Source organism: Drosophila obscura, unplaced genomic scaffold (assembly GCF_018151105.1).
Source record: "Drosophila obscura isolate BZ-5 IFL unplaced genomic scaffold, ASM1815110v1 contig_150, whole genome shotgun sequence".
Lineage (NCBI taxonomy): Eukaryota > Metazoa > Arthropoda > Insecta > Diptera > Drosophilidae > Drosophila > Drosophila obscura.
The window spans coordinates 2,572,455-2,596,752 of record NW_024542736.1 but is presented as its reverse complement, the minus strand read 5'-3'; the positions used below and the strand labels follow the sequence as shown (position 1 = coordinate 2,596,752).

Below are 24,298 nucleotides of genomic sequence, written 5' to 3'. Positions count from 1 at the left end.
ATAGCTACAGCTGCACATAAATGCACATGCACAGGCATATACATATATAATAGTAACAATCATAATAAAAATAATAATAATAATCATAATGACGTTGATGATGCTGATTAGACGATCAGACTGTGCCGGCGGTGGCTGTGGCTGTGGCTACGGCACAAGAGCCTCTGGTCAGTCTTGTCAGCCACTAAATGAAATGAAACTCTTTATCGGATTAAATTTATGACAATTTTTACGACTGGAGAGTGTACATGGGCGGTCCAAGGGGATTTTTGGACAGTGGCTTGGAGATTTTATGTGCGGGGCTTTGCATCAAAATGCCTTGGAAACAAGAAAGTTATTGTGGAATTCTTTGATAGACTTATGGCTATTTTCGGGAGAAGTGTATATCCACCACATGCCCCATATACCTCCCCATAATCTACGCGGTACCAGACATAAAGACGATGATGAATTTTAGATGTTTTTTTTTTATTTTGTGATCGTTTGGGCAACTTCCTTAAAGTTTATGGCGTGTGTTGCATGTTGCCTGTATGATATTGCATGCCTCGTGCTGCATGAGGCAGAAACAAAGTGTGGAGCACACGATGCCCCGATGGCTAGATGTTGTATGCCCCACATTATATGCATGTATGGGGGGACTCTCTGCATCTCTGCAACCAGCCACAGGCCTTGCTGCGTTTTTCATTTCTCCTCTAGAGCCCGCTGCCTGACCGACAGTCGGACAGTCGGAAGGTGCGGTGCGTCTAACTGACTGACGGACTGACGGGGGGACTGCCTGCCTGCTTGTCGTGTGCTCACTCAATTAGCGTTCAGAGGACCGAAACAGAAACTGCAACTGCAACAATTGCACTGGCAGTGGCAGTTGCAGTTGCAGCGGCCCGAGGATTGTGCAAATATTTGCGAACTGCAATACAAACTGCAAATGAAATTGTCTAACAACAGGCCTCGGATATGTTCGAGTAGTTCGAATTAGTAGCCAAACAATTGCTGGGGTGTGCTTCTGCTTCTGCTTCTGTTGTTGCAATGGAAATGCCAGAGGGCCATAGAAATCGAATCAAAATAGCGCCTAGATTATAAATAAAATACTCGTACAAATTTAAAAATAGTTGCAGTTGCACTTTAAAAACTATGTACATTATGTACATACAAACATACATACATATGTATGTACACATATACATATTGCTTTGCTTCGATGGGTTTTGCTTTCGATTTAGCAGAGCCTTTTTAAAAGAGGTTCCATCGAAAATAAAAATAAAATTAAAGCCTATAAAATTACCAAAATATTGGCAGGCGACAGCCGCAGATAGACATAAACAATGGTAAAGGATAACGGTACCCGAAACCCGAAAATGAACATATGAAAGTGAATATCAAAGATTATTTCCCTGGCATTTCGTCTATTTGTTGCCTCGAGCGCAGTACAGTGGAAATTTTTTTTATCTTTGGATCTTCATTTTACTCTCGCAATCTTTATGCCAACTCATTCTCTGCTGTGTCTATCGCTCTCTTCGCACCATGAGCTTTACTTGGCAGAGTTGAATCCTCTCTCCCAGGCCTAGCTCTCAGCAAATTCGTATTGCATCAAGAATAAGTGAACGGGATCCTAAATGAAGGTACATAATATTTACTACATACTATGTAACCTAACATTTATAAATACCCTTTATTCGGCAATCTCCGACAGCCCTATACCCAAAGCACAATCTGGCATTATTTTCCTTCATAGACACTCTTTTCTTTCACTTTGTTTGCTCTATTTTAATGCAGCACGTGCTTCGGCTTCGGCTGATCTCTTTACCTTTATTTGTTTGTGTACCCTACCCTTGGCCACTTGAGTTGTTTTTTTAATAATCTGTTAATAATGGTTAACTTTTGGCGCTTACAGCCCACACAAGCCAACACACACTCATTCTCCCACTCAGCCGCCCCGTGGGGCGACGCGACACCTGTTCACCTTCCCACCTTTCCATTTGGACAAGTTGCGGTTTTTGGTTGCCAATAAATGTTGCCCCCATAATAAGCCTGATTCGAGCGTGGGCGTGGCAAGCTACTACTATATAATATATATTCCCATATATATATGTATGTAAGATTTGGCATCGCGTGTGCAGACTTTTTAATGGTTGCTTGTCGTGTGCGTTGGCGTGCTTTGTGCCATTTCTGAGGAGCATTTCTGACTGATTCATTGACCAGAGATTCCATGACGCTGCACAATGTAAATGAAACAATTTTTCTGTTGTTGCTTTTGTTGTTGTTGTTATTGTGGTGGTAGCAGTTGCCTTTGTTTAAATGTTGCTGTTGTTGTTGGTGTAATTATGCGGCTGGAAAAATCGTTGGCAGCCATTAGGCGCACGAGTTGACCATGAACCAGTGACGGTTTTTGTTTTTGTTATTACTATTTCTATTATTCTCTTTCGTTTTCTTTAATTGAATTTTATTTTATTCAGATAATTATAGGTTTTGCCTTTTGCTTAACGTTTAAAAAGTGAAACCTTTTTAAAGGGGAATTCAAAAAAAAAGAAAATTTAATATTTAAAGCCCATTGGGCATCATCTGCAATTGTGGGGATATTCTGCCAATGGAAATGGAAGTCTTAAAGTTCCTCAAAGCAAGCACGAATTGAGTAGTTTCACTGTGATCGAATTCTGAAGGTTCCGGCATGACCCCCAGAGACCTAAAAGGCAGGAGCAGGGGTGCTGCTTTATTGGGTTCTCCCCAATGCATCGTCAATATCCGCTGGCAATGCAATCAAGCATCAAACGAAAACAAAACGGTAACGCAAAAGCCAAATTCCATTGATTGACTGACTGACTGACTGACTGAGTGGAGTGAATGAATAAGTGATGCCACGGCCAGAGGCACAGAATGACAGAACGAGAGCTGCTGCGCGCTGCTCTGCGTGGGGATGGATCCAATATTCATTCACGCACGCTGCTTCCGCCTGCTGCTGCTGCTGCTGGCGGCTGGGCAGAAAGCTCGTCGAAGCTTGGTGGGCAGCGGGGGCGGTGGCGGTGGCTGGAATGATAACTGTGCCATGCTGTGCAAGAACCAGTACGGCATGGCATTATGGCGGGGGTTAAGTGCAAACGTCATAAACACAATTTCTCTCCCTCTCTCTCTCCCTCTGTGCAGCCTGCCCTTTAACTGTACATTGCTATGTGTGTATGCGCCTGTGTATGTGTGTGTGTGTACGTTGTTTAGTTACCTTTCGGAAAGACAAAGCAGCACAAAGCACAAAAGCAAAGCAGAGAACCAACAAGCAAGAACTTTGACAACAGTCTCGACCATAGGGATATCCTGGACTCGAAATAATCTATGTAGAGATGCAATTTATAATGTTTTTAAAGATCCTGAGGTTAAATACAAGAAATATTTGTTACAAAGAATCTAAATATATCAAATACTGATATTTAACAATTTATTTTGCATGTCCATCACGGATTTTTTCCAAAACAGAATATGCCCTTGAACTCTACAGCTGAAAGGGTATTAAAAGAGTGATTCATGCGCAACCAGAAACAGAAACAGTGAAAAGAGTAACATAAATAGAGAGTAAGAAGAGAAAAACTTGTTTACTAAGCCCAGGCACGAGGCAACGGAGCATCACAGATCCGACGGAGAGCAGGGTGCCGCCGGGCGAAAGAACGAACCCAACCCAAAGGTTGGGTCCACAGCGCAACTTTGCCCAACTTTCCTTAGCCGAACCGAGTCGAACCGAACACCCATCCTTAATTGCATTGACACGCCCCGTTTATTGGATTGTCAGCCTCTTTTTGCGGTTGCCTTCGCCGCGCGACTTTCCAATTGATCCAATTGATAATTGGATTTGCTTTTGCGTTTGCTGATTGGAAAAACGAAGTGGCGGCGGCATCGAACGTAAGAAAATGCCTTTCGAAATTGACTCCACCAGGGATCCCCCCACTAGCGCATAGATCCAGCCGCTGAACGATCATCGTCAGCTGATTCATTAGCCCCAATTCATTGCTGGTCAAGGTTTACGATCGTTTGCTCCAAATTCGTAAACGTTCTTATCTGCGACCAAACAGCAACACACCTTCCGCAGGTCGATTTCTAATCGTTATCGCTATCAGCGGACGCTTGATTTCAACAGGCGAATAATGAGAGTCCAGAATTTATTGCCATATATGGGATTGTAGAGAGTAGTACATACCCTCGCTATAGAAATATATACATATTTACATGTGTATATATATATACGAACATATATAAGTATTGTTTGTGCTGTGGCGCCTCGATCATTAAATTAAAGTACAAATATTTGAGATAAGGCAGGCCAAATGGCAAATCGCAATTTGTTTTCATTTGTTCAGCATGCAATTATTTGTGTGGAATTATTTTCACACTATTTAGCCATTTTAATTGCATTGCAGAGAGTAAAATCTTTTTATTTTCTATAAAAAAAATAAATTAGGTATAAATATCTTAGAAAATAAACTATTTGATTCCCATAAAAACAATTCCAAGATTTGAAGTTTAAATTAAAGTTCTAAATAAATATTTAATTTAATTCTCTGCCAATTCTGTACTACTTCTAGTTATAAGAAAAATATCCATAATCATAAAAATTATCCACAAAATCTGTAAGCCCCAAAAAAAATGAAATTAAATTTTTGTAATCATAATAATTCAAAATAAATTTAAAGCCAATAACTTCTATCCTCAAAGAGTAATGACAGGCGCATGGGAGTCATTAGATCAATGAATAAACCAGTTCAACTCCAGTTCCCGCTACCCCGCATAATGCGAAACGGGGGCAGACACACACACATACATGTGTCTAAAACTGGCGTCATCTACTGACAATATCTGGTGCGACCTGACATATGTATGTATAACATTTCCAGGCATATGGCAATGAACCATCAAAATGTGTTTCGTGTGTGTCTGTGGCTTTTGGTACCCCTAACCGGCCCTTGGCCATAAATAGCCGCCACCGACGAGACGCATAAACATGTCCGATGTTGTACTTTTTTTTTGGGGGGCAGGCGGCAACCTATGTGTAGTTCAATAAACTCACCACAAAAAAAAAAGAATTACTACAACAATGAACTAAAATTAAAATCTAACTACAAAATAATATTCGGGGGGAGCACACCCAGAAATAGTTCTGAACCAGAACCGATGCTATGGAGGGGAAGGAGCATAGCCAGAACGATAGAAATATTTAGAAATATAAATAAAAACCCCTTCTTGCCACCACACCATGCCTCATGCAATGCTAAAATTAGCAGCATGCCTCCCCCTACCTAACCAGCCTGTAGAATAAATTTCACACTGATTTTCACATATTCAAAAGGAAAGTTTTTCCTTTCATTTAAATTGCCTTTTTCTGACTTTTGTTTATTGAATCTGTCTAAGTTTTCGCAGCTTTTCACAGCTTTTGCATTTCTTGTTTGGGATCTCTCTTTCTGTGTGGCTAACCATGGCCACCGCCGAGTGGCAGTCGAAGTGGCATGCCCCCAAAGGCAATCAATTACACAGCAAATTGAAAAACCGAAACTAGAAATTGAAATTGAAACTGTCGCTGTGACAGCCGCAGCAGCAGCAATTAAAAATAGTCCCTGCCCTGTCATTCGCTTTTTGGGGGCTGCTGCTGCTGCTGTTGCTGCCTTTGGTTTCGATTTCGATTCTTGTTCGATTATTCGATTGGCCCAATAAACTTTGCACTTTTCACGCTTTTCAAGCTGGCCCTGGGCCAATAAAAACAGCAGCAGCAGCAGCACCGATCAACTTTTCATTGGGTGTCGTGGCAGCATTTGCTAATTAAAAATGCCTCAGCCATGAGCCACGAGCCACAAGAGCCCCCCACCCCTGAGCTATGGTTATGAGGGAGTAGAGTAGTAGAGAGACCACGGGGCCAGAAGATTGATGGGACAACTGCAGGTGGGCCACCGAGCAACCACTCAAGCTGTCTGTCTGTTTGTCAAGCTGTCCGCCTGTCAGGGGGGTTGGGTTATCGTCAGGTGCAGCCAGTGACGTAGGAAGGTGTTTCCGGAATAATTATTGCACCTTGATCCACGAGGCATGTAATAAGGAATACAATTCGAGAAGTTGGGCCCAAATCGATCTTAAATCTTCTGCTCATCGTACAGACGCAGACCGAAACAAATGCATTTCACTGTCATTAAACGGTAGATAAAAAGAGACGTTCTCCCAAACCTTTTCGGAGAAGCTTTTTTCTCAACAAGATGATCAAAAGATGAAGATATTCTTCCCTTCGGACACACAAATATTTAAATTTGTATTTATTTTATTATTATTATATAAACTCACAGCAATTTTTTACCTTTTGCGAAATCTTCTTTTACTGCAGTCTTACCCCCCTAAAGATTGCCCCACACTTCGAGTGGCATTATCTAATCTATCATAGTGTGTGGCCAAAACAGCTAGAGAGAGAGAGAGAGAGAGAGGACAAGGCAAAACAGAGCTCTTGTCCATCAGCAATTATCAGTCATTAAATGCGGCACTCACTTAGTCACTGACACATGCGCCAATCGACACTAATACACGACACGATGGGTCTCTTGATACACAATATATAATTATGGTTAACAACTCACCTTAATAAGCTGATTTGTTGGCCGAAAACATTTGTGGTGTTGCAGGGAGGGAGGAAGGCCCAAAATTATGATTTGTTGAGGTTTGCGTTTTTAGTTTGCTGAAAATAAAAAAAAGAACGGGTTGAAAAATTGATTACATGTAATTTTTAGAAATTATAATTTGTAAATATTTCTATTAAAAAACTGAGAAAATAATTGAATTTCAGAAGAAATTTTCTGGCAGAATTTTTTCCAAGTGTACAAATTATATGACTTGATTTTGAGGTGAGTATTTTGCCTTCAGTCAAGGCCAGAAGACGTCATCTTGTGATCTCTGCTTCTGACTGTTTTTCTGTATAATTAGAGAATGTGATTCATGTGGCCAGAAACTAAACTAAACTCGTGCTTCTCGTACATACATATATATTGAGAACTAACACATCGTATATCGTACAATTATATGGGATACCACCGTTCCTTCCTTCCTTCGATAGGTAAATAAAATATGTTTGGTTATGGCCAGCGGTTCCTGCCTTTTGTTTTAGTCCCGCCACACATCCGGCGACTGTCGAATTTTTCAAGAATGATGTGCCAATGACATGAACTCAATTTAGAAATATCTATTTATATGCTTATACATAATGGACACATCCACTCCACTCCTCTCCTCACTCTTCCGATCTGACATTGTCGCCTGTCAGCACTTTGAATTTGCATTTCGTTTGGTTCCATGGGAACGTTTTGTTCTATTCCATTAATTGGCCTTCGACTAGACTTCTTTCCCCTCCCAATGCCAGGGCAAGTGGGTGGGGGGGACCAAATGCAATTTGTTTGGACGGGCTTCAATTGAAAAATTGAAATGAAAACCATTTGACAGAGGTTGGGGGTGGTGGAGCTGTTTGCTGTTTGCCGTTTGCATGGTGATTCAAATCAATAGATCGCAAAAAAGTGTTTAGTCAATAAGTTTGTAATCACAATAGCAAATTGCAAGGGCGATAAAGTTTACAGATGTACAGATTCACATGAACTTGAACTGTGCTTGAACCATAGAGTGTAGAAAACTATGCAAAACTATAGACAACATTAGTTAGGAGTATAAAAAAGCTGATGTTGATTGGAATTATTCTGGAGGGCTAGGGCTTTGGGCTGTAAGGAAGAGTGCCACTAATTCTGTTGTACTTTTCCACTGCCGATCATTTAATGCTCCATCTTTGCAGCAAGTGTCACAGAGCAGACACTACATTATTTTTAATCGATCTTCTCTTTCCAAGTCTCGGTTTCTAACGGGGAACCTTTCCGGCTTTCCACTATCCTCTCTCCTGCTCGTTTGATCTTTTTCCCTTTTCCACGCTCTTCCCGTTGCTGCTCTCTCCTGCTCTCTTATGTCTTATTCACTTTCGCTCTTTGCATTGGACTTTTCTCTCTCTCTGGCAGTCGCTTTAACCCGACAAGTGCCAGCTGAGGCATTAAGATATATCTCTACATAAATCCATGCAAAGATCTAACTTCATTTCTTAAATACAATTTTAAGCAATGATTAGATCAGCTGGAAGTATACTTTTAACGCACACTGCTGCACAGTCACATGTCACATTTAATTTCAAATATTCCATGACATCAAGAAGCTCCTTGGATAGTTCCCCGCCCCACACTCCCACTTTGGGGGTTGGAATTGAAAAACTTATGCGAGTATGTAGCTAAAAATATGCACGATCCGAGCACTGTCGAAGCATAACCAACTTAATCATATTAAGAGCTTGGAAACCGGTCGGCTGTGAGGTCTAGGGCCTCTGCTGAATAAATGATTTGAATGAGCGGAGTGAATGCCTCTCTCACTCTATGTCTGGAAAATGTGCATCAATTGTGGGGCGGAGGCTCCAATTAAAAATGCAACAACTCATGGGGGAGGCGTGGCCTAATCGTTGATGTGTTTTTTATTCAGTTATAATATACAAATTCTGATTCAGTCAGATCAGCGAACTTTCAGCGGGAAATGTGAAACATCACAAAAGAAATTCAAACAAAGGAAAAACAAAGCTCAGACCCACTCTGGGGGGGTCACGGTCATCATTATCATCTTCATCATGTCTGTCTGTCTGTCAGGGTCTTTTTTTAATTAATAATAAAACTCCGTAGACAGGCTCCGACACAAAAGAAAAAAAAAAGAAAACTTCAGACAACAAACAACAGCAACCAGCAACAAAAAGTGTAAAATTGTAAACGAACATTGAACATTTTGATGTTTCTTTTTTTTTCTTTCTTGTTTTTTTGATAAATTGTGAAAGTGTTTTTTGGGCCCAGACGACAGCCAATTGACGCCTTCTTTTGCACCTCTAACCCCCACCCCACCAAAACTGCCTCCCTCCCCCCAATCAACCAAGAGGCCTCCTCACCCACTGGCAGTACAGCACACACACCATCACAGCAGCAGGCATCACTCGCACTCGTATGCTTTTAAAAGTGGCGTTAAAAATGCGATTAATAATGAAGCAAACGCACACACACACACATAAAAGGGGGTTAGGGAGTGGGGGCCAAAGCACGTGAAAGGCGTGAAAAAGAAAAGAAAGAAAGGCCTCATCTCGTGGCTAAAGTTTTGTATACTCTAACAGATCTGGGAGATAATTTTATTAGCAAAGGCTATAAAATATATAAAATAAATGTAAAGAATGTTGGCAGCAATGTGCATCAGCATGTACATATGTACATGTACATACATATGTATGTGTGTAAAAGCGATTAAATCTATTCCACGCGGCGTGTGGAATGCCCTAATACACATTCTAATTCAACAGCAGCGATTAGCAAAAGACAACAGTCGCAGACAGAAAATAAATAGTCGTGAAGTATGCACACGAGCATACCATGTCATAAAACGTTAAATACAAAAATATTAATATTTATTTTAATATCTATTTAGTAATGTATGGGTTACAGGTTTTATTGGAATATCGTCATTAAAATAATCAGCATATTTTTGTTCCATTATATTCGGGTCCCAATTTGTATATTCTGAAGGCAGTAAAAGAAGAAACCTTAGAAACTTTCTTTGTCTCTTGAAAGAAAAAAACTCTCTGTAAGATAACAATAAAAGACAGCAACAAATAGAAAGCAGAATGGCCAAAAAAACAAGCAAAATTTTGTATGAACTCTAGGCATCTATCTAAGAGATACACAAAATGTTCAGCAATAAAAGAAATAAAAGTAAGAATAATAAAAGTATTAGATTCTTGTATGGATCTCTGTATATAGCATTCAGATAATGTAGATTGATTAGGCGACTGTTATATACGAGAATATACATATAACCTTGGCCGCAACTTTATCTAATTTGTTTGACATTTTATCAGTTGTAGACTTAAGCTATATCAATTTGCCTTTTTAGGGGTTCACAGGGAAGAAAAACACTACCCAAAGAGAGGGTAGAGAGGGAGCGTAACATAACCCAAAGACAGGGGGCAGCGAGAGGAAAACAACAGCTGCTCAAATTACAAACAAAAAATATATATCAGCAGAACAAAAATTATTTTATGGGGTAGAAACACTCGATTTTCAAGTGCTTCCAGGGAAGAGGTATCAGGATCTCATTTCTTGTACGTTTTTATATTCTTCCCTTAAACTATGCGCACATACTTGATGGCATTTTGCATTGGGGCAAGGTCAAGGGTAAGAGATCAGCAGGGTTATAGATGGGTTAAGTGCCGATTGTTTTGTGTGTTAAGAAGGGTAGAAAAGGGAGTAAGTTCATAATTTAATAGAACGTTTTGTGTGGTGTCTCTCTTGACCAAAATGTAATCTAATATCAAATAAAGTAATCACATCTATCTGTCACATTATACATGAATCAAACATTTGTCCAATAATCATTAACCATTAGCCATTAGCTAGAGCCAACGCAAAATGCCATTAACGCCTCTTGGTTTCTGCCATACAGTTGGCTCTACAAATGGTTACTGAAAATATTTCACAACAATTCTTCAGCCTAAGCCTACGGCAAACAAATGTCGGAACAAATGTCATTTATTGTGGCCCTAATTGTGGGATTCCATTTTTGAGGAATAACCTTCTGCATTCTACGTAAAAAACGAAATGAATGGATATGATATTTATGGTTTAAAAATAGCAGTGAAATAATTATCTTATCTATGGCTAAAAGCCACATTGACCATGGCTATATAAGGCGGCAAAAGCAAAAGTACTTATGGTGCCATTTTCTTTACCCCTCCCGCTCCGATCAGCGGAGACATTTCCACTGCCATTTGGTAGAGACACTTTCGAGATCTTCAAGTCTTTGTTGCCTGAAGATGTCTGGGCAATGCCCTTACAATACAAATGTGGCCAGAGAGTGAGAGAGAGAGTTCAATGAATGCCGTTGATTATTTTACAATGATACGAGAGTATTGTTATCAGTGGGGAATGGTTGGTCGAATGGGTCCCTGGACCAGAAGATGATAGTGGCTTGTGATTGTCTTTCCCTACAGAACTATGAAATACTTTGGATCAAATACTACATTGATTATTCCCACTCCAAAGACTTCCGTCTCTCACTCTTTGTTTCCTCCTCCGACGCTCTGTGTTGCACTTTTCTTTGAAATAATGTCAAGGCTAATGCCGTCAAATCTTTTGCGAACGCTTTTCGCTAGCTCAACAGCATTTTACTCTTTTCTTTTCTTGGCTTTTCTTTTCGTTTTTGGCAGACTTCAAAACTGGCTCTGTCATTGTCGTCTGCCCCCTTGCAATGATGTCATATGGAATATGGAGATGGTGTTTTTGGCCCAAAAAATATTGCTCCAGTTTTATGACTTGCTTTTGACTTTGTCACGCTTTTCCCAGACAGCGGTTTTCCGCACTTGACTCCACGTCTCCCCCTCGATCAAGGCTCTCTCCGCTCTGCGCTCTCGACTAATAACATTGTTTTTTTCGTCGTCGCTCACATTCCGAGAGGGCAGGCACAAGCACTAGACGGCCCACAGTTGCTCATCGGCTTAGGCTTTTCCTCTGTTTTTTTGTTCGCCTCCTTTCCCCTCTGGGCCTGCCCTGGATTTCCATTTGTTTTTTTCCGGCATGATATTGTGAAAAGTTTTCACACTAATGGCAGCAGGCAGTCCGTGAATGCATTTATGTTTTATGGTCTAGTTTTTTCCCCATCCCATTTCTTTTCCACTGCGTTTTTTGCCGTTTGTTGTGTGTGGAGCACCTCTTAGGGGACAGCGTTTTTACTTATCCATAAATACCATTTACATATGTGTGAAGGCTGAGGCAAAACAACAGCCCGAGCGAGTGTTGGATGTTGGATTGGATGGGTCTCTCTAAGTGAGGATGGAAAAAAAACACTACATTTAATGTTTCATGCAAGCAGTTTCACTTATCAGCTGTAAGTTGAAGCAGCGCTGTTTAAACTTTATAGGAATCCATGCCAGCTGGTAAATCCACAGTTAGCAAGCAGTGCAACTCAATTTGTTTTTTTTTTATTTCAGAACAGGAGAGAGAATAAATCAAGAGAAACAAGCAGTGAAGGCAAGCAATAACATCTTGAATATATCATCTATCTAGTAGGATTTTTGGTAGAAACCCACAGCGCCCATACCTAATAATTTTGCATAAAAAACACATTTGATTACATAAAACCAAGTTATGTAAATCTGCTTAAAACACACATAAAATTATTAGTATTTATCATCGGATTTCACTCACCTTTATGATTAACAAATTCAGCTAAAATAAACTGTTTGATTTGATTTATTTTTCAAGTGATTTGCAAATTAAAACACCAAGTGAAATGCGCGATTAAAATTCAGTCGCGTGGAAGAACCACAACAAAAACAAGAATAGAAGATGAGTGGAGACAAAATTAAAGATAAACTTGTTCACACCGAACCGAATCGAGAGGGAGAGGGAGTGATGGAGATAGAGAACGAGAACAGTTAAACAGGATTTTGTGGGAGGGGGACGAAACGCGAACGGAGAGAGAGGGAATCAATAAAACAAACACAACACATAAAACACATGGAAGAAAGTGCGGCGAATTTAGGTATTATTATTTTCTTCTTATTCTCCTCTCCGGTTAATTGCACAAATGGGTGAACGTGAGAGGAAGAGGTGCGTGTGCAGCGGCAGACAGAGAGAGAGAGAGAACAAGGAAAGTCAGCGGCAAAATCCTGGCATTAAAATAAATCACATTTGGTTTTCTTTTCGCTTTTTGACGAAGATATGAATGATAAAATATGCTTCAGCTTCTGCTGCTGCTGCTGCACACACACACGCAGACGCCCCCCACCGCACACACTCTCGCACACACATTTAAAGTTTCACTATAAATGTTATTAATATATTCCAGACACGAGGCTCCCGGACACAGACAAAATACGAACGAAAAAAATCAACTAAAATAAAGAACACGCGCGTTGGTCCGTTTCTCGTTGTTGGTCATCCAAATCGTCGGCGACAGCAACCGCACTGTTCCTTTTTAGAGAACCACACTTTGGGTGCGTTTTTATTCAGCATTCGCATTATATAACGACACTTGCATTCAATTCGATTGCATTTTTACACTTCTGCAGAGCACTGCACTTACTCACATGCACTTGTTTTGATTTTCCGGGCAAAATTCGACGATATCTTTACGTTGTTTCGTTGGCGCGGCGAAAAATGGTCTCTGCTATCAGTGTGGCAGCGGATTTATTTATAAAATTTACCCACCTGACCCACAGAAATACACCAAAATATACCATGCCATTATCAAAGTATACCGTAAATATACTGACGGCCACGACAATAAGCGTTGATATTCCTCGATTTTGATATTCGGTTTAATATTACTAGATAGTTGGCCCTCTCAACACTAAACAAATAATTTTATCCCATAGATACATAAATTTTATACAAGAGTGGCAAGTTTTCAGAAGTCCTTTTTATTGGATTATTTACATATTAAGGTTCAAACAAAAACGGCCAAAGCATAAAACGTAAATGTTGACTAAATGTGACGTCACATGTTGCTGGTCAACCAAGTTTCTTCTATGCGTATGGATTTTTGTATACCTTATTTCTTTTAATTGATGTTAAATTTTTTGTTCCAAGCTCCATTGAAACATTATTTATAATTTTATCCTAGATTGACATGTTGTTTACCTATTAATGCATAAGTTTTGTTTTATAATTATACATTTATCCCGGTTCTGATACCTAGTATTGGAACCCGTGAGCTGCAAAACTTTGTTAATATCTTTAGAACAGAGACTGAATAGTTTTTGCATTAATTGGAGCCTGAAAATTCCAACAATATCTCAAGTCCATAATATCCATTTTCCCAAGGTATGCTCATTCCGTGCCAAAGTTGCACAACATTGCTGATACTTCATTTCCCCATGTTGCTGAAAATTTTCCCATACAAATCAAATGTATCTGACGGCAATGAAGCAACAATGAATCTACATTCCAAATAATTTTGAAAAACCACCACGATTTGAGAGCGAAAAATGTCGGTATTTTTTGTGCGCTAAATGGAGTTTGGCGGTCATTTTGAAAAGTATGTTAATGTATTGAATAACATATATTTGACTTGATTTGTTTTGTCGATGCTGTCCAGTGTGACTGCAACCTCAAAATATAGCGAAATATTACTTTCAATTTTCAAAATATACCAATAAAAATCATATTGCTTAACTTTGACATTCGATTTAATATTACAAGCTGGTTAGAACCTTCAGATAGATGAATCAATTTTCTACAAGATTGCTGAAATTTAAGACCTATTTTTGACAAGATTTTAACGCTCGCCTGACTCATTTATGTGTTTCAAGTATGAGCAAAAATGACGTTGTACAGCACTGTTTACCCATTTGTTTTTTGCATTTTCGCGTAAATAAGTTTTTTCGTTTCTATTAAGTTATTTGTTTACGATGGTGAGTCCCCTGAGCTGCTATTCGTGTGCGACTATTGTTCAACAATCATTTTCAGTTCTCGCTGCTGCACAGAGAGGAGAATGCGCATGATAATTCGCTGTGGAGTTGTACCTGGGGCCGCGACCCACTGCCGGCTGAGAAAGACGATGCCGGCAAGGAACCGGAAGAGGAGAACCCCTTTGACTTTGATAAAAAGGAGCCCAAGCCAAAAGAGTTTATTGTTACGGGGGGGCTCGATGATCTGGTAAAAGTTTGGGACATACGCGAGGACAACACACTGAAGCTGCGCCATGCGTTGAAGGGGCATGCCCTGGGCGTCGTCTCCGTTGCCGTCAGTTCCGATGGCCAGAGTGAGTGTTGAATATATTTTTTAGAGCTCAAATAATAGCTGTCTCCGTTATAGCCATTGCCAGCAGCTCACTGGACTCTACGATGTGTCTGTGGGATGCCAAGACTGGGGACAAGAAACATTTGCTGACCTTTGGGCCAGTGGATCTGTGGACAGTGGGCTTTTCGCCGTGCGACAAATACGTGATATCTGGTCTGAACGATGGCAAGATATCTATGTACAGCGTGGAGACGGGCAAGGCGGAGCAGGTGCTGGATGCCCAGAATGGCAAATACACATTGAGCATTGCATATGTAGGGACCGGACACCTAACCACAGAGAGACCAGGCTCATGACACTTTTCCCGCCTTTTGCATTGCAGAGTCCAGATGGCAAATACATTGCCAGTGGAGCGATTGATGGCATCATTACCATCTTTGATGTGGCCGCTGGCAAAGTGGCGCAGACACTGGAAGGACATGCCATGCCCGTGCGCAGCTTGTGCTTCTCCCCAAACTCTCAGATGCTGCTAACCGGCTCCGACGACGGTCACATGAAGCTCTACGATGTGTAAGTGTTTAGCCACAGGGCAGAATTGAACGAGCCATTTGTAACCCACTCTCCACCCCTCCCCTTTGCAGTGCGCACTCTGATGTGGTGGGCACACTGTCGGGCCATGCCTCCTGGGTGTTGTGCGTCTCATTCTCGGAGGATGGCAAGCGCTTTGCCAGCTCCTCCAGCGATCGCACGGTGAAAGTTTGGGACTCCTCCGAGCGCAAGTGCCTGCACACATTCAACGAGCACAGCGATCAGGTGTGGAGCGTGCGCTACAGCCCCGGCAACGATAAGGTGATATCCGCCTCCGAGGACAAATCGCTCAACGTCTACGAATGCCCACCGAATGCAATGGTCTGATCCTCATTTGTACAATAAATCGTAGAGGTAGGGTTAAAACAACAATTGGTTTCTATTTATGGAAGAGGCGGCTATGAACTATGTACTACTGTCCGAGACACTGGACTTCTCTTTGAGGAGATTTATCTTCTGCTTTGCCTGCGTCAGCAGTGTGTCCTTGTACTTCTGGTCGGGTATGTACACATTAAACGTCTTGAAGTAGTGCAGAATGTTCTCTGAGAAGGCGGGGAATCGAATTAGAAGGCAAGTCCTCAGAGAAGAGTCCTCTCCCCTTGCTTACCAACATTCGTCTCCTTCAACTTGTACTCGTCGGCTATTTTCTTGGCTGGCCACAGTTCCGGTTCGATCTGATGATCGTTGATGAACTTGAGCGCCTGTCGCAGGGTGCAGCGGCCGCTGATGATGCGACTGGGCTCCTTGCAGCCATACTCAAAGTCATCCGGAGTTTTACGCTCCAAGGGAAGGGGTCGCTGCTCTTTGATGTCCGCCGCAGCATCTGCCGCCTGACGCTCCTGCACGCGTGCAATCTAGGATAGAGGATATCAATCATCAGTATGTGCCCCACTGGTCAGCTTTTTCCTGTTTTTAACCCACAAATCGATCCTGTGACGTTACATAAACGTCTTTTAGTCGCGTGTCCAAACTGGAGTCCTTGAGGTTGAGTTTGTCCACAAACTTGGGATCCACTGCAAGCAAAATGGAGATTAAACTTTGGCCCAAAACACCCCCCAACCAGTATCGGTGTCCCAATAGCATACATTCTAGGGTGCGTTCCATGTCCCTCAGATTGGAATCGAATTTGGGCGCCGGTGTGGGTTTCTCGCGCTCAATGACGCGGTGGGCGCGATTCTCGGCATTGAAGCGATTCGCCCGGCGAGCAATCATCGAAGCTACCTGTCCCATGGCCGCAACACTTCGACTTTAATTAACGATTCACAAAAATCTATGCATAAGATTCGATTAAAATGAAAATTCTATATAAACATAACCAAAAACAACAAGTGTTGGTAAACTTTCCACATCACACAGCTGTTGTGGGTTTCTAGTGCTGCAAAGGGCCAATGGTCCAACTGTTGCTTGTAAACAAAACCCGGCCCGGCTATTATTTTATTTGATTTTGTTTATTAAATCGTTACCGCCATGCTGCCACTGCGTTTCAGCTGGAGGCTCGGCAGGAGCGTCGCCTGCTTCAGCAGCAAGGCCAAGCGCGAATTTGTCGCCCGGTACAGCGGCGAGTACCCAGATAAGCTGCTCAGCAAGAAACAGAAGACGCCCGCCCACATGTATGTGGCCAATGCGGAGGCGGCACAGCGAATTGGCCAGTACCTGGAGCCGCATCTGCAGCAGACCAGCTGCGACACCGTGCTGGAGCTGAATCCCGGCGTGGGTCACTTCACCAAGCACCTGCTCGACCGCGAGTCGCAGTTTCGCAAGATTATTCTCCTCGAGAGCATGGAATACTTTATGCCACGGCTGCAGGAGCTGCACACATTGTATCCGGAGCGGGTGAAGGTGCGCCAAGGGGACATGGTCAACCTCTGGAAGCTGGTCTTCATGGACAAGATGGACAACGGCGTGCGGGTGGCCGAGCTGCTGCACGATGTGCCCCAGAGGGCGTTTAACGACGGTGAGGCAACACACATTTCTAGCCCACAAACACACTAACCAACCCATCGCTTGTCTTCGTAGATATCAACATGCTGGTCTTTGGCGCCGTGGGCTCGTATTCGTTCTTCAAGCATCTGATCAATTCGCTCGTGTTCCAGACGAGTCTCTACAACCTCGGTCGCTGTGAAATGATCCTGGCGATGCCTCCTCCCATTTACATAGTAACTACAATCAAGCACACAGCCCCCCCATTCTGATACGTGATCATCAATTTACACTCCTGCAGCACCTGACGTGCAACAATGATGTGGGCTACCTCATCTACCGCTCCACCACGGTGCTGTTCCAGATACTCTTCGAGCATCGGTTCATTGCCAAGGTGCCGCGGGAGGATTTCCTGCCGCTGCAGGCCGAATATAAGCTCACGAAGAGCAGCAAGCTGGGCAAGGTGCGTGCCATCAATCCGGAGTACTTGTATCTGGTTAAATTTGTGCCCAGGCGCAATCTTCACGAGCTGTGCTCGCCCCAAGACCTGGTGGCGCTCTGGTTCTTCGTCAAGCAGAATTACGTGAGCCGGCGGAATCGCATAATACCCAATCTCGAGTGAGTATGGCGGAATCTCCCGCCAGGTCGGCCTTCAATTGATGTTCTCTCTCTCTGTCCTGCAGAAAGTGGGTGCCCGGCTGTGGGCCCAGGCTGATCATCAATCCGCAAGCCTCAGAGCCGATTTTGCCCACATATCCGGATGAGTCGCCGCAGAAGCTGCCGCAATACACCACACAGGGCACCACGATGAGCACAAAAGACTTCTTTCCGGGCATCAATATATACACGCAGTTTGGCGACCTCAGGCCCAGTCAGATGCTGACACTGTTCACACAGTTCCGCCAGTGGCCGGAGTACCAGGAGAGCTCTTTCCTGGCCTCCATGGAGAACGCGCTGCTCAAGATGGAGACGGCCAATGATGAGCAGAGCCTTGAGGATGTCGTCAATCTGCCCGAGGAGGATGACATCGGTGCAGAGGAGCTGCTTGACGAGGTCAAACCCGAACCAGCCACGGACCGGCAGAAGGCCAAAGCCGCATAGATTTGTTTGTTGTACATAAGGAATTATTATTGTTATGATTAAAGTTAAAATCTCTTTGAATTTGATTCGATTTGTCTCTGCTCGTCTCGTCTCCACTTCCTATGAGCATTTTCCCTGGACGAGCAGTCGGCTGCCGCGGGAGCACTTCTCGGCCAGATCAATGTGGTAGTCCGGTGGTGCAACGGCTTCGTCCAGCGAAATGCGCGTCTCCAGCTGCACCGACAGCTTCACGCAGTCGACCATCAGATTGATTGGGTTGACGCCCAGCACATAGGTGTACTCCTTGAAGGGGCAGGGATTGCCCTCGTGCTTGGTGTTGCCGAACTCGTAGCAGGTGTCGCGTATCATAAAGTGGCCGTCCGTGTCGCAGGGATTCTTCACGCACTCGGGTATGATCTTCTCCTTGTACAGGACCAGCATTTGGCCCTGCTCGCACGGGCCCTGCCTGTAGGCGGGATAGCAGGCGTCCGTCTCTGGGTAGTAGAGCGTGGCTGGGGGAAGTACCCGTACGCGGGCGGGCATATTATGTCATCGCTCGCAAAATGCTGATCATCTTCTCCACATGCTCACCTGGCGCACAGTCACAGACCCAATCGAGCGGCTGATCCCCTGGATATAGAAGCTGGTACCGCGGGCAACGCGCCGGCGAATAGAGCGGCTTGCGACCCTGTGCAAGGTGGGAGACCAATGATTGATTACAATCAATTAGAAATATTTATAAATACAAAGCTCTGTGGTGGGTACCCTTTCTGAGAGTGTTCTAGCTGTGATATGGTCTTGGTACAGCCACAAAGGGAAGCAACAGGTCCTTCAGCTTAAAATATTTCTGCATGTGGATCGTTTACGTTCCATTTAAAAATTTCTGGAATGCATATCTATGCGAATGAAATTTTTAAATCATATCATACCCATAAAAAACAAGTCTTTACAGGAATAACTTGTTTTTTAAAGAGAATTTAATCTAACATTTCAGTTTAATCTGATATTCATAATTTGTTTAGCTTCTAATTGAATTTTGTGGCTTTTTTGGCGCCATTTTTCAAGACTCGACCCCAAGGGTATATGAAACTTCGGTGTCCCAATCCCAGCTTTCACTTATTTTTCGTTGCCTTATCAAAACAGAGCAGGGACAAAGCTGCGCTTTGTCTCTCTCTTTCAGGAAGCTTACCGCCAAGTTAACTTTCTTCTTATCAGTGTCCGCATCCTCCACGAAGGCTATTTGCGCCTCGATGCCCATGAGAAACTCCGATAGCGCCCACAGCAGCAAAAGTTTCGTCTTGATCATTCTCTCTGATTTTTTTGTGTGATTTATGGCTATGTAAAACAGGTCGATATGGTCGGCCTTTGCACGATAACGAAGAGCAGAACAGTCGCGACTTTCCCCTTTAGTGGATCCAACTTATGTGTGGGCGCAACTTTGCGCGTCGATCTTTTATATATAAACAGTCTGTGGATCGGAACAGCTGATATTGTGGGGCCCGTTGTGGGCACTTGTGAAACGGACTATGACTCAATTTAAATTCGATTTAGAAACGACAATGGTATAGGTCCCAGTATACGAAATCAAATTTGATTTGACTGTGTATTGCGTAGTTGACCTAATTTATTTTACTTAAATGGGTTATATATTCCACAATGCTGTCCAATCTGCTGAAGATCAGTTGCACGAATCCCCATAATAATTGTTTTAAAAATGTTTTTCAGGCTCTGGTCAACAGAGTCGTATTTTACGTGCTATCGATAATCGAATAAATACATGACAAAATAAATAAAAATTACAGCCAGCTTAAACTCGAAACTCCCACTCCCACACAAACGGATTAAATGGATGAGGAAGGGACAGCAGGTAGGACGCAACTAAAACTAACGACAAAACCCAAACTGCAGCCACACCTTATACACAATTTATTGCGCAGAAATCAATGAACCAGGGGAGGAGGTTGCTGACTCTGCGGGGGAGGCAGCAGGCCCGAGTGTAGCGGAACTGCAGCCGAGCGATGTGGAGAGGGTCATAGATGTCTTCGAGGAGACGGCCGAAATGGAAGCGGCCATGATCGAACGCTTCTTTGGACAGCCTTCCGCCGACGCCGCCGCTGAGGAGGAGATGCCACCAGTTCCTGGATCGGGACCAGGCCCAGCTGACGAGGGCGGCTCCGCCAATGCGGGCGAGAGGCCCAGCGGGGAGGACAGAGTGCCGGATGACGGTATCGAGAGTGATGACAGCCCCGTCCGCCCAAGCAGTGACATGTCCCTGGACAGTCCAAACAGTGAGGGTAAGTTGATGCTCTCATTCTGATGCTCAACTACATTCGACACATCCCCACCCAGACGACTCGGATGTGGAGGCCTTGCCACGCTGGATGATACCACAGAATCGCTTGCGTTACGCCGTGGACATGATGGTGTCGCAGGCTCGCAATCAGGACGGCGGAATCGCCGCCCTCTTGAACAGGGACAACTTTTTGCAGCGCGTCCGCAGCATGGTCTTTAGCCAGGAGAGGCGACGGAGTCGCACCAGCGATGAGAACAGCCTGGATGCTGAGGAGGCTGCACTCCAACAGCAGCTGCAGCCGCAGAATCAGCCACAGCTGCAGCCGCCGCCTCCGCCACCGAGGCCACCACCCATAGATATCGACATGGAGGAGGGAGTGCATTTCGATACCAATCTGCCGGCAGAGCACTCATATTTTGGCCCGAATCTGAATCGTGTGCCCGGCGTGGACTACCAGGAGGTGGGCAGCACTCACCACATGCTCATCTTTCTGCACCAGCACATCCTGTTTCCCGGCGAGGTGCTGCCCTTCATGATTGACGGCAGCCTCTTCGACAACGATATGCCCGGACTGGATGGTCTGATATTTGCCATCGCTTTTCCCCTGATGAAGCCGCCCGATGATTGCCAAAAATTGTACGGCGTAACCTGCCAGATCTACGAGAAGGGCGACAGCGGACACCACCTGACGTTCTACAAGTCCCGGGCCCTCCAGCGCATTGTCATCAACAGCAACGACATCAAGGGGTGAGTGGAGTTTGTCCACTGTTTACTGTCCCCATGTCTAATCTCTGGGTGCCGTTTCAGCCTGCCCCAGTACATTGCACGGAATCCGACCAACAAGTGCCACAGCAAGGTGAAGATACTGCCGGAGTACTTTCTGCCGGAGCCCCTCAAGTGCATCGACATGGGCTCGATGAGTCGCTTCCGGGACATACCCTCAATGCGGGACAAGTATCTCCGCTATCAGATCTCGAGCACACCCTGGCCGGCCGAAGCCTGCCAGGAGTACGCCTACGCGGACATTGTGGAGCGGGCGCGCAAGAAGCTCGAGGTACACAAGATCGACACAATGCCAAAGTGCCCCATACAGCTGTCATTCTGGCTGGTGCGCAATCTCCATCTAACCGAGAAAATGATGAGCCAAATGTTCCTCACAAACTCGGTCAACCTGCGCCTGCAGTTCATAGGCGGCATCCTAAAGGAGGAGACGCTCTTCTACTGCCGCTACTGCAACAGCAGCCTTGCCTACTGCTCAGATCTGTTTGCCATGTCCAAGCATGGCGTGCAGACACAGTACTGCAATCCTGGTGAGTGTCGTCTTGGTGCAACAACCGTACAAAATCCACTCTAAATCCTTATCTGCATGCTTCTGGCATGCTTTTGGCAGGCGGCTACATACACGAGACGAACACTGTGTATCGGGTGATATCCCATGCCATCGGCTATAGCGGTGAGCCATCGACCAGATTTAGCTGGTTTCCCGGCTATCAGTGGCACATCATTCTGTGCAAATTCTGTGCCCAGCATGTTGGCTGGGAATTCAAGGCTGTCGAACCCAATCTGGCACCCAAGATGTTCTACGGCCTGGCCGGCTCCAGTGTCCGGATTGGCAAGACCGGCGACAGTGCCACCGTCAATGGCAACAACTTTGTGGTGCGCAACATGCTGAGGGTCATTTCCAGTGAAATGGAATAAGGATACACCAATTAGGACTTGTTTCATAAAAACATTTAAAAATTTTAAAAACAAAAATCTAATTGTCTACACAATCCACAAAATATACTTAGAGGATACTTGAGGATCGGTTTATACACGATCTGGTCTGCGGGCGTAAGTGCAAACGGAGATATTGATTTAGTTAAAGTAAATTATATTTAATTGATGTTTAAGATAAATTAGAACAAACGCTGCTCCATCATAACAAATTGTTTCCCTTTTTTATATTTGTTTTGGCCTGGCCTTACGCTGCATCCAGCAGTGCAGCGAAGGAGGTGGACAGCCTCTGCGGGGGAGATAACAAAAATGTTTATTCGATTCTGTAACGGAGTTCGTTTGCTACTCACCGACTTGCAGTACGGACAGAGGCCAAAGGACACGTCCAGATAGGTTTTGCCATCCAGCAGCGTCTTGAACCATTCGTCCAGGCAGGCGGCATGGCACAGGAGCACACAGCGCGGATTGTCGCAGGAGACAATGGGCACCTCGCCACTGTCCAAGCGGTAGACAAAGCAAATGTTGCAATGCTTCTCCTGCTCCTCCTCCGGCTTGTCTGTCTCGTTCCAGTCGGGCATGGGAAAGTAGCAGAGATCAAAGATGCGCAGCAGATTCTTGTGCATGTCCAGCTCTGCGTCCCAATTGCCGAGACCATCGCTCAGGACATCCCGCAGACGGGCCACCTCGTCTGTGGGCCCAATAATCTTCAGCGCCATGGAGGTAGTGCTGGCGAACGGATCCACAATGGTGATCTTGAGGTAGACGCGATCTTTTAAGGGGAAAACGCGTGTGTTGTGCTTGGTGGTAATGGGCGATGGCTGCAGCACATGGCACAGCTCATCAATGTCCATGAAGTTGTCGTAGAAGGGGCGCAGATCCTCCAGCAGCTTCCGGAACAGATTCAGCACGTCACTGAGCGTTCGTGCGCTCTTGGCCAACATTTCGCCCAACTGCACGCAGTCAGGCAGACTGTGCTCCAGCAGACGCATCGTGGGCACCTCCAACTCCAGATAGTGCTGCTCAAAATCGGGAAACTGACTGAAACGAATCCGCGAGTAGCCTGCGTCCATCTGCAAGCGGTACTCCTGGGGCTTGTGCAGCGCCAGGATATCGGCGTATATATTGCTGCGCTGGGCGGCATTATTTGTGGTGGATATTGATTCCGTGGCCGGCAGCAGCTGCGGCAGATGCGACAACAAATCCTCCAGCACCCAGTCGGTCTGCACCCGCAGGTTGCTGGCGGTGTAGCACTTGTACTCCAGTTGCTCCTGCACATATAACTGAAAGCCATCCAAGGCCGGATGATGTGGCAAATAGAGCTTCAGGCGACGCCACTTTCCCTGCGAAAATAAACATATTTTAATTGGGCGGGAAGATGTGAAGATTTGGGACTTTACCTCACTGCACGTCACGCCACGGATTATGATGGCACCGCCTTTGTTTCGTTCTGCGGTCAGGCCGGGGTACTTCTCTGCCAGGAACTGCTCCAAATTGGTGCTCTCGCTGCTCATCATCTGGTCTAAAAAACGCCAAAACAAAAAATTAAAAATTTTAAACTATTCGCACTAGAGGTGGTATGCTACCACCGATAGCATTATCGATATCGGCTGTTATCGATAGTGGAAAAAATACCGGCAAATTTGAAATTTTCTATCAGATTTAAATGCACGAAAAGGTATTCCGTTTCTATATGAAAAACATGGAACTTTCATAGGAAATGCATATATATATAGTTTCCGAACTGTTTGGCGGCTGTTTCCGCTACAATGCGACAACTCTGCCCCATAGTTTTGGCGGCCTCTCCGCGGGCTTATCAGTCGAATTTACTTTATGTACTGATTTGATTTAGACGTATTTACTCTTCGTCAGAGCGCAACACCTGCAAGCCCCACTCTGTTTTCATTTG

General features: G+C 44.3%; 6 protein-coding genes across 6 annotated transcripts; 3 read left to right on the top strand and 3 right to left on the bottom strand.

The window, feature by feature from the left end:
- Nucleotides 1–14,355: 14,355 nt before the first annotated feature.
- Nucleotides 14,356–15,747, top strand: LOC111070238 (WD repeat-containing protein 61). Its single transcript, XM_022360679.2, has 5 exons — nt 14,356–14,467; nt 14,523–14,817; nt 14,871–15,109; nt 15,178–15,365; nt 15,437–15,747. Exons 1-5 carry the CDS (start codon nt 14,465–14,467, stop codon nt 15,708–15,710), a joined length of 999 nt encoding a protein of 332 aa, XP_022216371.1. The 5' UTR covers nt 14,356–14,464; the 3' UTR covers nt 15,711–15,747.
- LOC111070316 (protein NDUFAF4 homolog) lies at nt 15,744–16,707 on the bottom strand. Its single transcript, XM_022360791.2, has 4 exons — nt 16,469–16,707; nt 16,305–16,396; nt 15,991–16,237; nt 15,744–15,925 (listed from the first exon to the last, which is right to left on the bottom strand). The coding sequence occupies exons 1-4, from the start codon at nt 16,611–16,613 to the stop codon at nt 15,789–15,791; spliced, it is 621 nt and encodes a 206-aa protein (XP_022216483.1). The 5' UTR covers nt 16,614–16,707; the 3' UTR covers nt 15,744–15,788.
- Nucleotides 16,708–16,761: 54 nt separating this feature from the next.
- On the top strand, nt 16,762–18,464 carry LOC111070023 (dimethyladenosine transferase 2, mitochondrial). Its single transcript, XM_022360355.2, has 4 exons — nt 16,762–17,337; nt 17,400–17,539; nt 17,605–17,921; nt 17,987–18,464. Exons 1-4 carry the CDS (start codon nt 16,851–16,853, stop codon nt 18,402–18,404), a joined length of 1,362 nt encoding a protein of 453 aa, XP_022216047.1. The 5' UTR covers nt 16,762–16,850; the 3' UTR covers nt 18,405–18,464.
- LOC111070383 lies at nt 18,414–19,837 on the bottom strand. Its single transcript, XM_022360919.2, has 3 exons — nt 19,573–19,837; nt 18,975–19,071; nt 18,414–18,895 (listed from the first exon to the last, which is right to left on the bottom strand). The coding sequence occupies exons 1-3, from the start codon at nt 19,687–19,689 to the stop codon at nt 18,504–18,506; spliced, it is 606 nt and encodes a 201-aa protein (XP_022216611.1). The 5' UTR covers nt 19,690–19,837; the 3' UTR covers nt 18,414–18,503.
- A 292-nt stretch (nt 19,838–20,129) lies between these two features.
- Nucleotides 20,130–22,600, top strand: LOC111069943 (protein cereblon). The gene is made up of 5 exons (XM_022360239.2): nt 20,130–20,250; nt 20,321–20,677; nt 20,733–21,423; nt 21,484–21,986; nt 22,067–22,600. The coding sequence occupies exons 1-5, from the start codon at nt 20,229–20,231 to the stop codon at nt 22,372–22,374; spliced, it is 1,881 nt and encodes a 626-aa protein (XP_022215931.1). The 5' UTR covers nt 20,130–20,228; the 3' UTR covers nt 22,375–22,600.
- A 26-nt stretch (nt 22,601–22,626) lies between these two features.
- LOC111070110 lies at nt 22,627–23,915 on the bottom strand. Its single transcript, XM_022360472.2, has 3 exons — nt 23,790–23,915; nt 22,743–23,732; nt 22,627–22,681 (listed from the first exon to the last, which is right to left on the bottom strand). The coding sequence occupies exons 1-3, from the start codon at nt 23,904–23,906 to the stop codon at nt 22,640–22,642; spliced, it is 1,149 nt and encodes a 382-aa protein (XP_022216164.2). The 5' UTR covers nt 23,907–23,915; the 3' UTR covers nt 22,627–22,639.
- Between the last annotated feature and the right edge of the window lie 383 nt (nt 23,916–24,298).

What these genes read in the sequence shown, in the direction of transcription:
- LOC111070238 (XM_022360679.2), top strand. An exon ending in ACACATTGAGCATTGCATAT is followed by an intron (nt 15,110 to 15,177) that starts GTAGGGACCGGA and finishes TTTGCATTGCAG; the next exon opens with AGTCCAGATGGCAAATACAT. An exon ending in CACATGAAGCTCTACGATGT is followed by an intron (nt 15,366 to 15,436) that starts GTAAGTGTTTAG and finishes TCCCCTTTGCAG; the next exon opens with TGCGCACTCTGATGTGGTGG.
- LOC111070316 (XM_022360791.2), bottom strand. Translation starts at nt 16,613, where the DNA reads ATGGGACAGGTAGCTTCGATGATTGCTCGCCGGGCGAATCGCTTCAAT. An exon ending in CATGGAACGCACCCTAGAAT is followed by an intron (nt 16,397 to 16,468) that starts GTATGCTATTGG and finishes TTTTGCTTGCAG; the next exon opens with TGGATCCCAAGTTTGTGGAC. An exon ending in GTTGAAGGAGACGAATGTTG is followed by an intron (nt 15,926 to 15,990) that starts GTAAGCAAGGGG and finishes CCGCCTTCTCAG; the next exon opens with AGAACATTCTGCACTACTTC.
- LOC111070023 (XM_022360355.2), top strand. Translation starts at nt 16,851, where the DNA reads ATGCTGCCACTGCGTTTCAGCTGGAGGCTCGGCAGGAGCGTCGCCTGC. An exon ending in CCAGAGGGCGTTTAACGACG is followed by an intron (nt 17,338 to 17,399) that starts GTGAGGCAACAC and finishes TTGTCTTCGTAG; the next exon opens with ATATCAACATGCTGGTCTTT. An exon ending in CGCATAATACCCAATCTCGA is followed by an intron (nt 17,922 to 17,986) that starts GTGAGTATGGCG and finishes TCTGTCCTGCAG; the next exon opens with AAAGTGGGTGCCCGGCTGTG.
- LOC111070383 (XM_022360919.2), bottom strand. Translation starts at nt 19,689, where the DNA reads ATGATCAAGACGAAACTTTTGCTGCTGTGGGCGCTATCGGAGTTTCTC. An exon ending in AGAAGAAAGTTAACTTGGCG is followed by an intron (nt 19,072 to 19,572) that starts GTAAGCTTCCTG and finishes CACCTTGCACAG; the next exon opens with GGTCGCAAGCCGCTCTATTC. An exon ending in GGTCTGTGACTGTGCGCCAG is followed by an intron (nt 18,896 to 18,974) that starts GTGAGCATGTGG and finishes TACTTCCCCCAG; the next exon opens with CCACGCTCTACTACCCAGAG.
- LOC111069943 (XM_022360239.2), top strand. Translation starts at nt 20,229, where the DNA reads ATGGATGAGGAAGGGACAGCAG. An exon ending in GGACAGTCCAAACAGTGAGG is followed by an intron (nt 20,678 to 20,732) that starts GTAAGTTGATGC and finishes ATCCCCACCCAG; the next exon opens with ACGACTCGGATGTGGAGGCC. An exon ending in GACACAGTACTGCAATCCTG is followed by an intron (nt 21,987 to 22,066) that starts GTGAGTGTCGTC and finishes TGCTTTTGGCAG; the next exon opens with GCGGCTACATACACGAGACG.
- LOC111070110 (XM_022360472.2), bottom strand. Translation starts at nt 23,906, where the DNA reads ATGATGAGCAGCGAGAGCACCAATTTGGAGCAGTTCCTGGCAGAGAAG. An exon ending in GTGGCGTGACGTGCAGTGAG is followed by an intron (nt 23,733 to 23,789) that starts GTAAAGTCCCAA and finishes TTATTTTCGCAG; the next exon opens with GGAAAGTGGCGTCGCCTGAA. An exon ending in TCTGTCCGTACTGCAAGTCG is followed by an intron (nt 22,682 to 22,742) that starts GTGAGTAGCAAA and finishes TCTCCCCCGCAG; the next exon opens with AGGCTGTCCACCTCCTTCGC.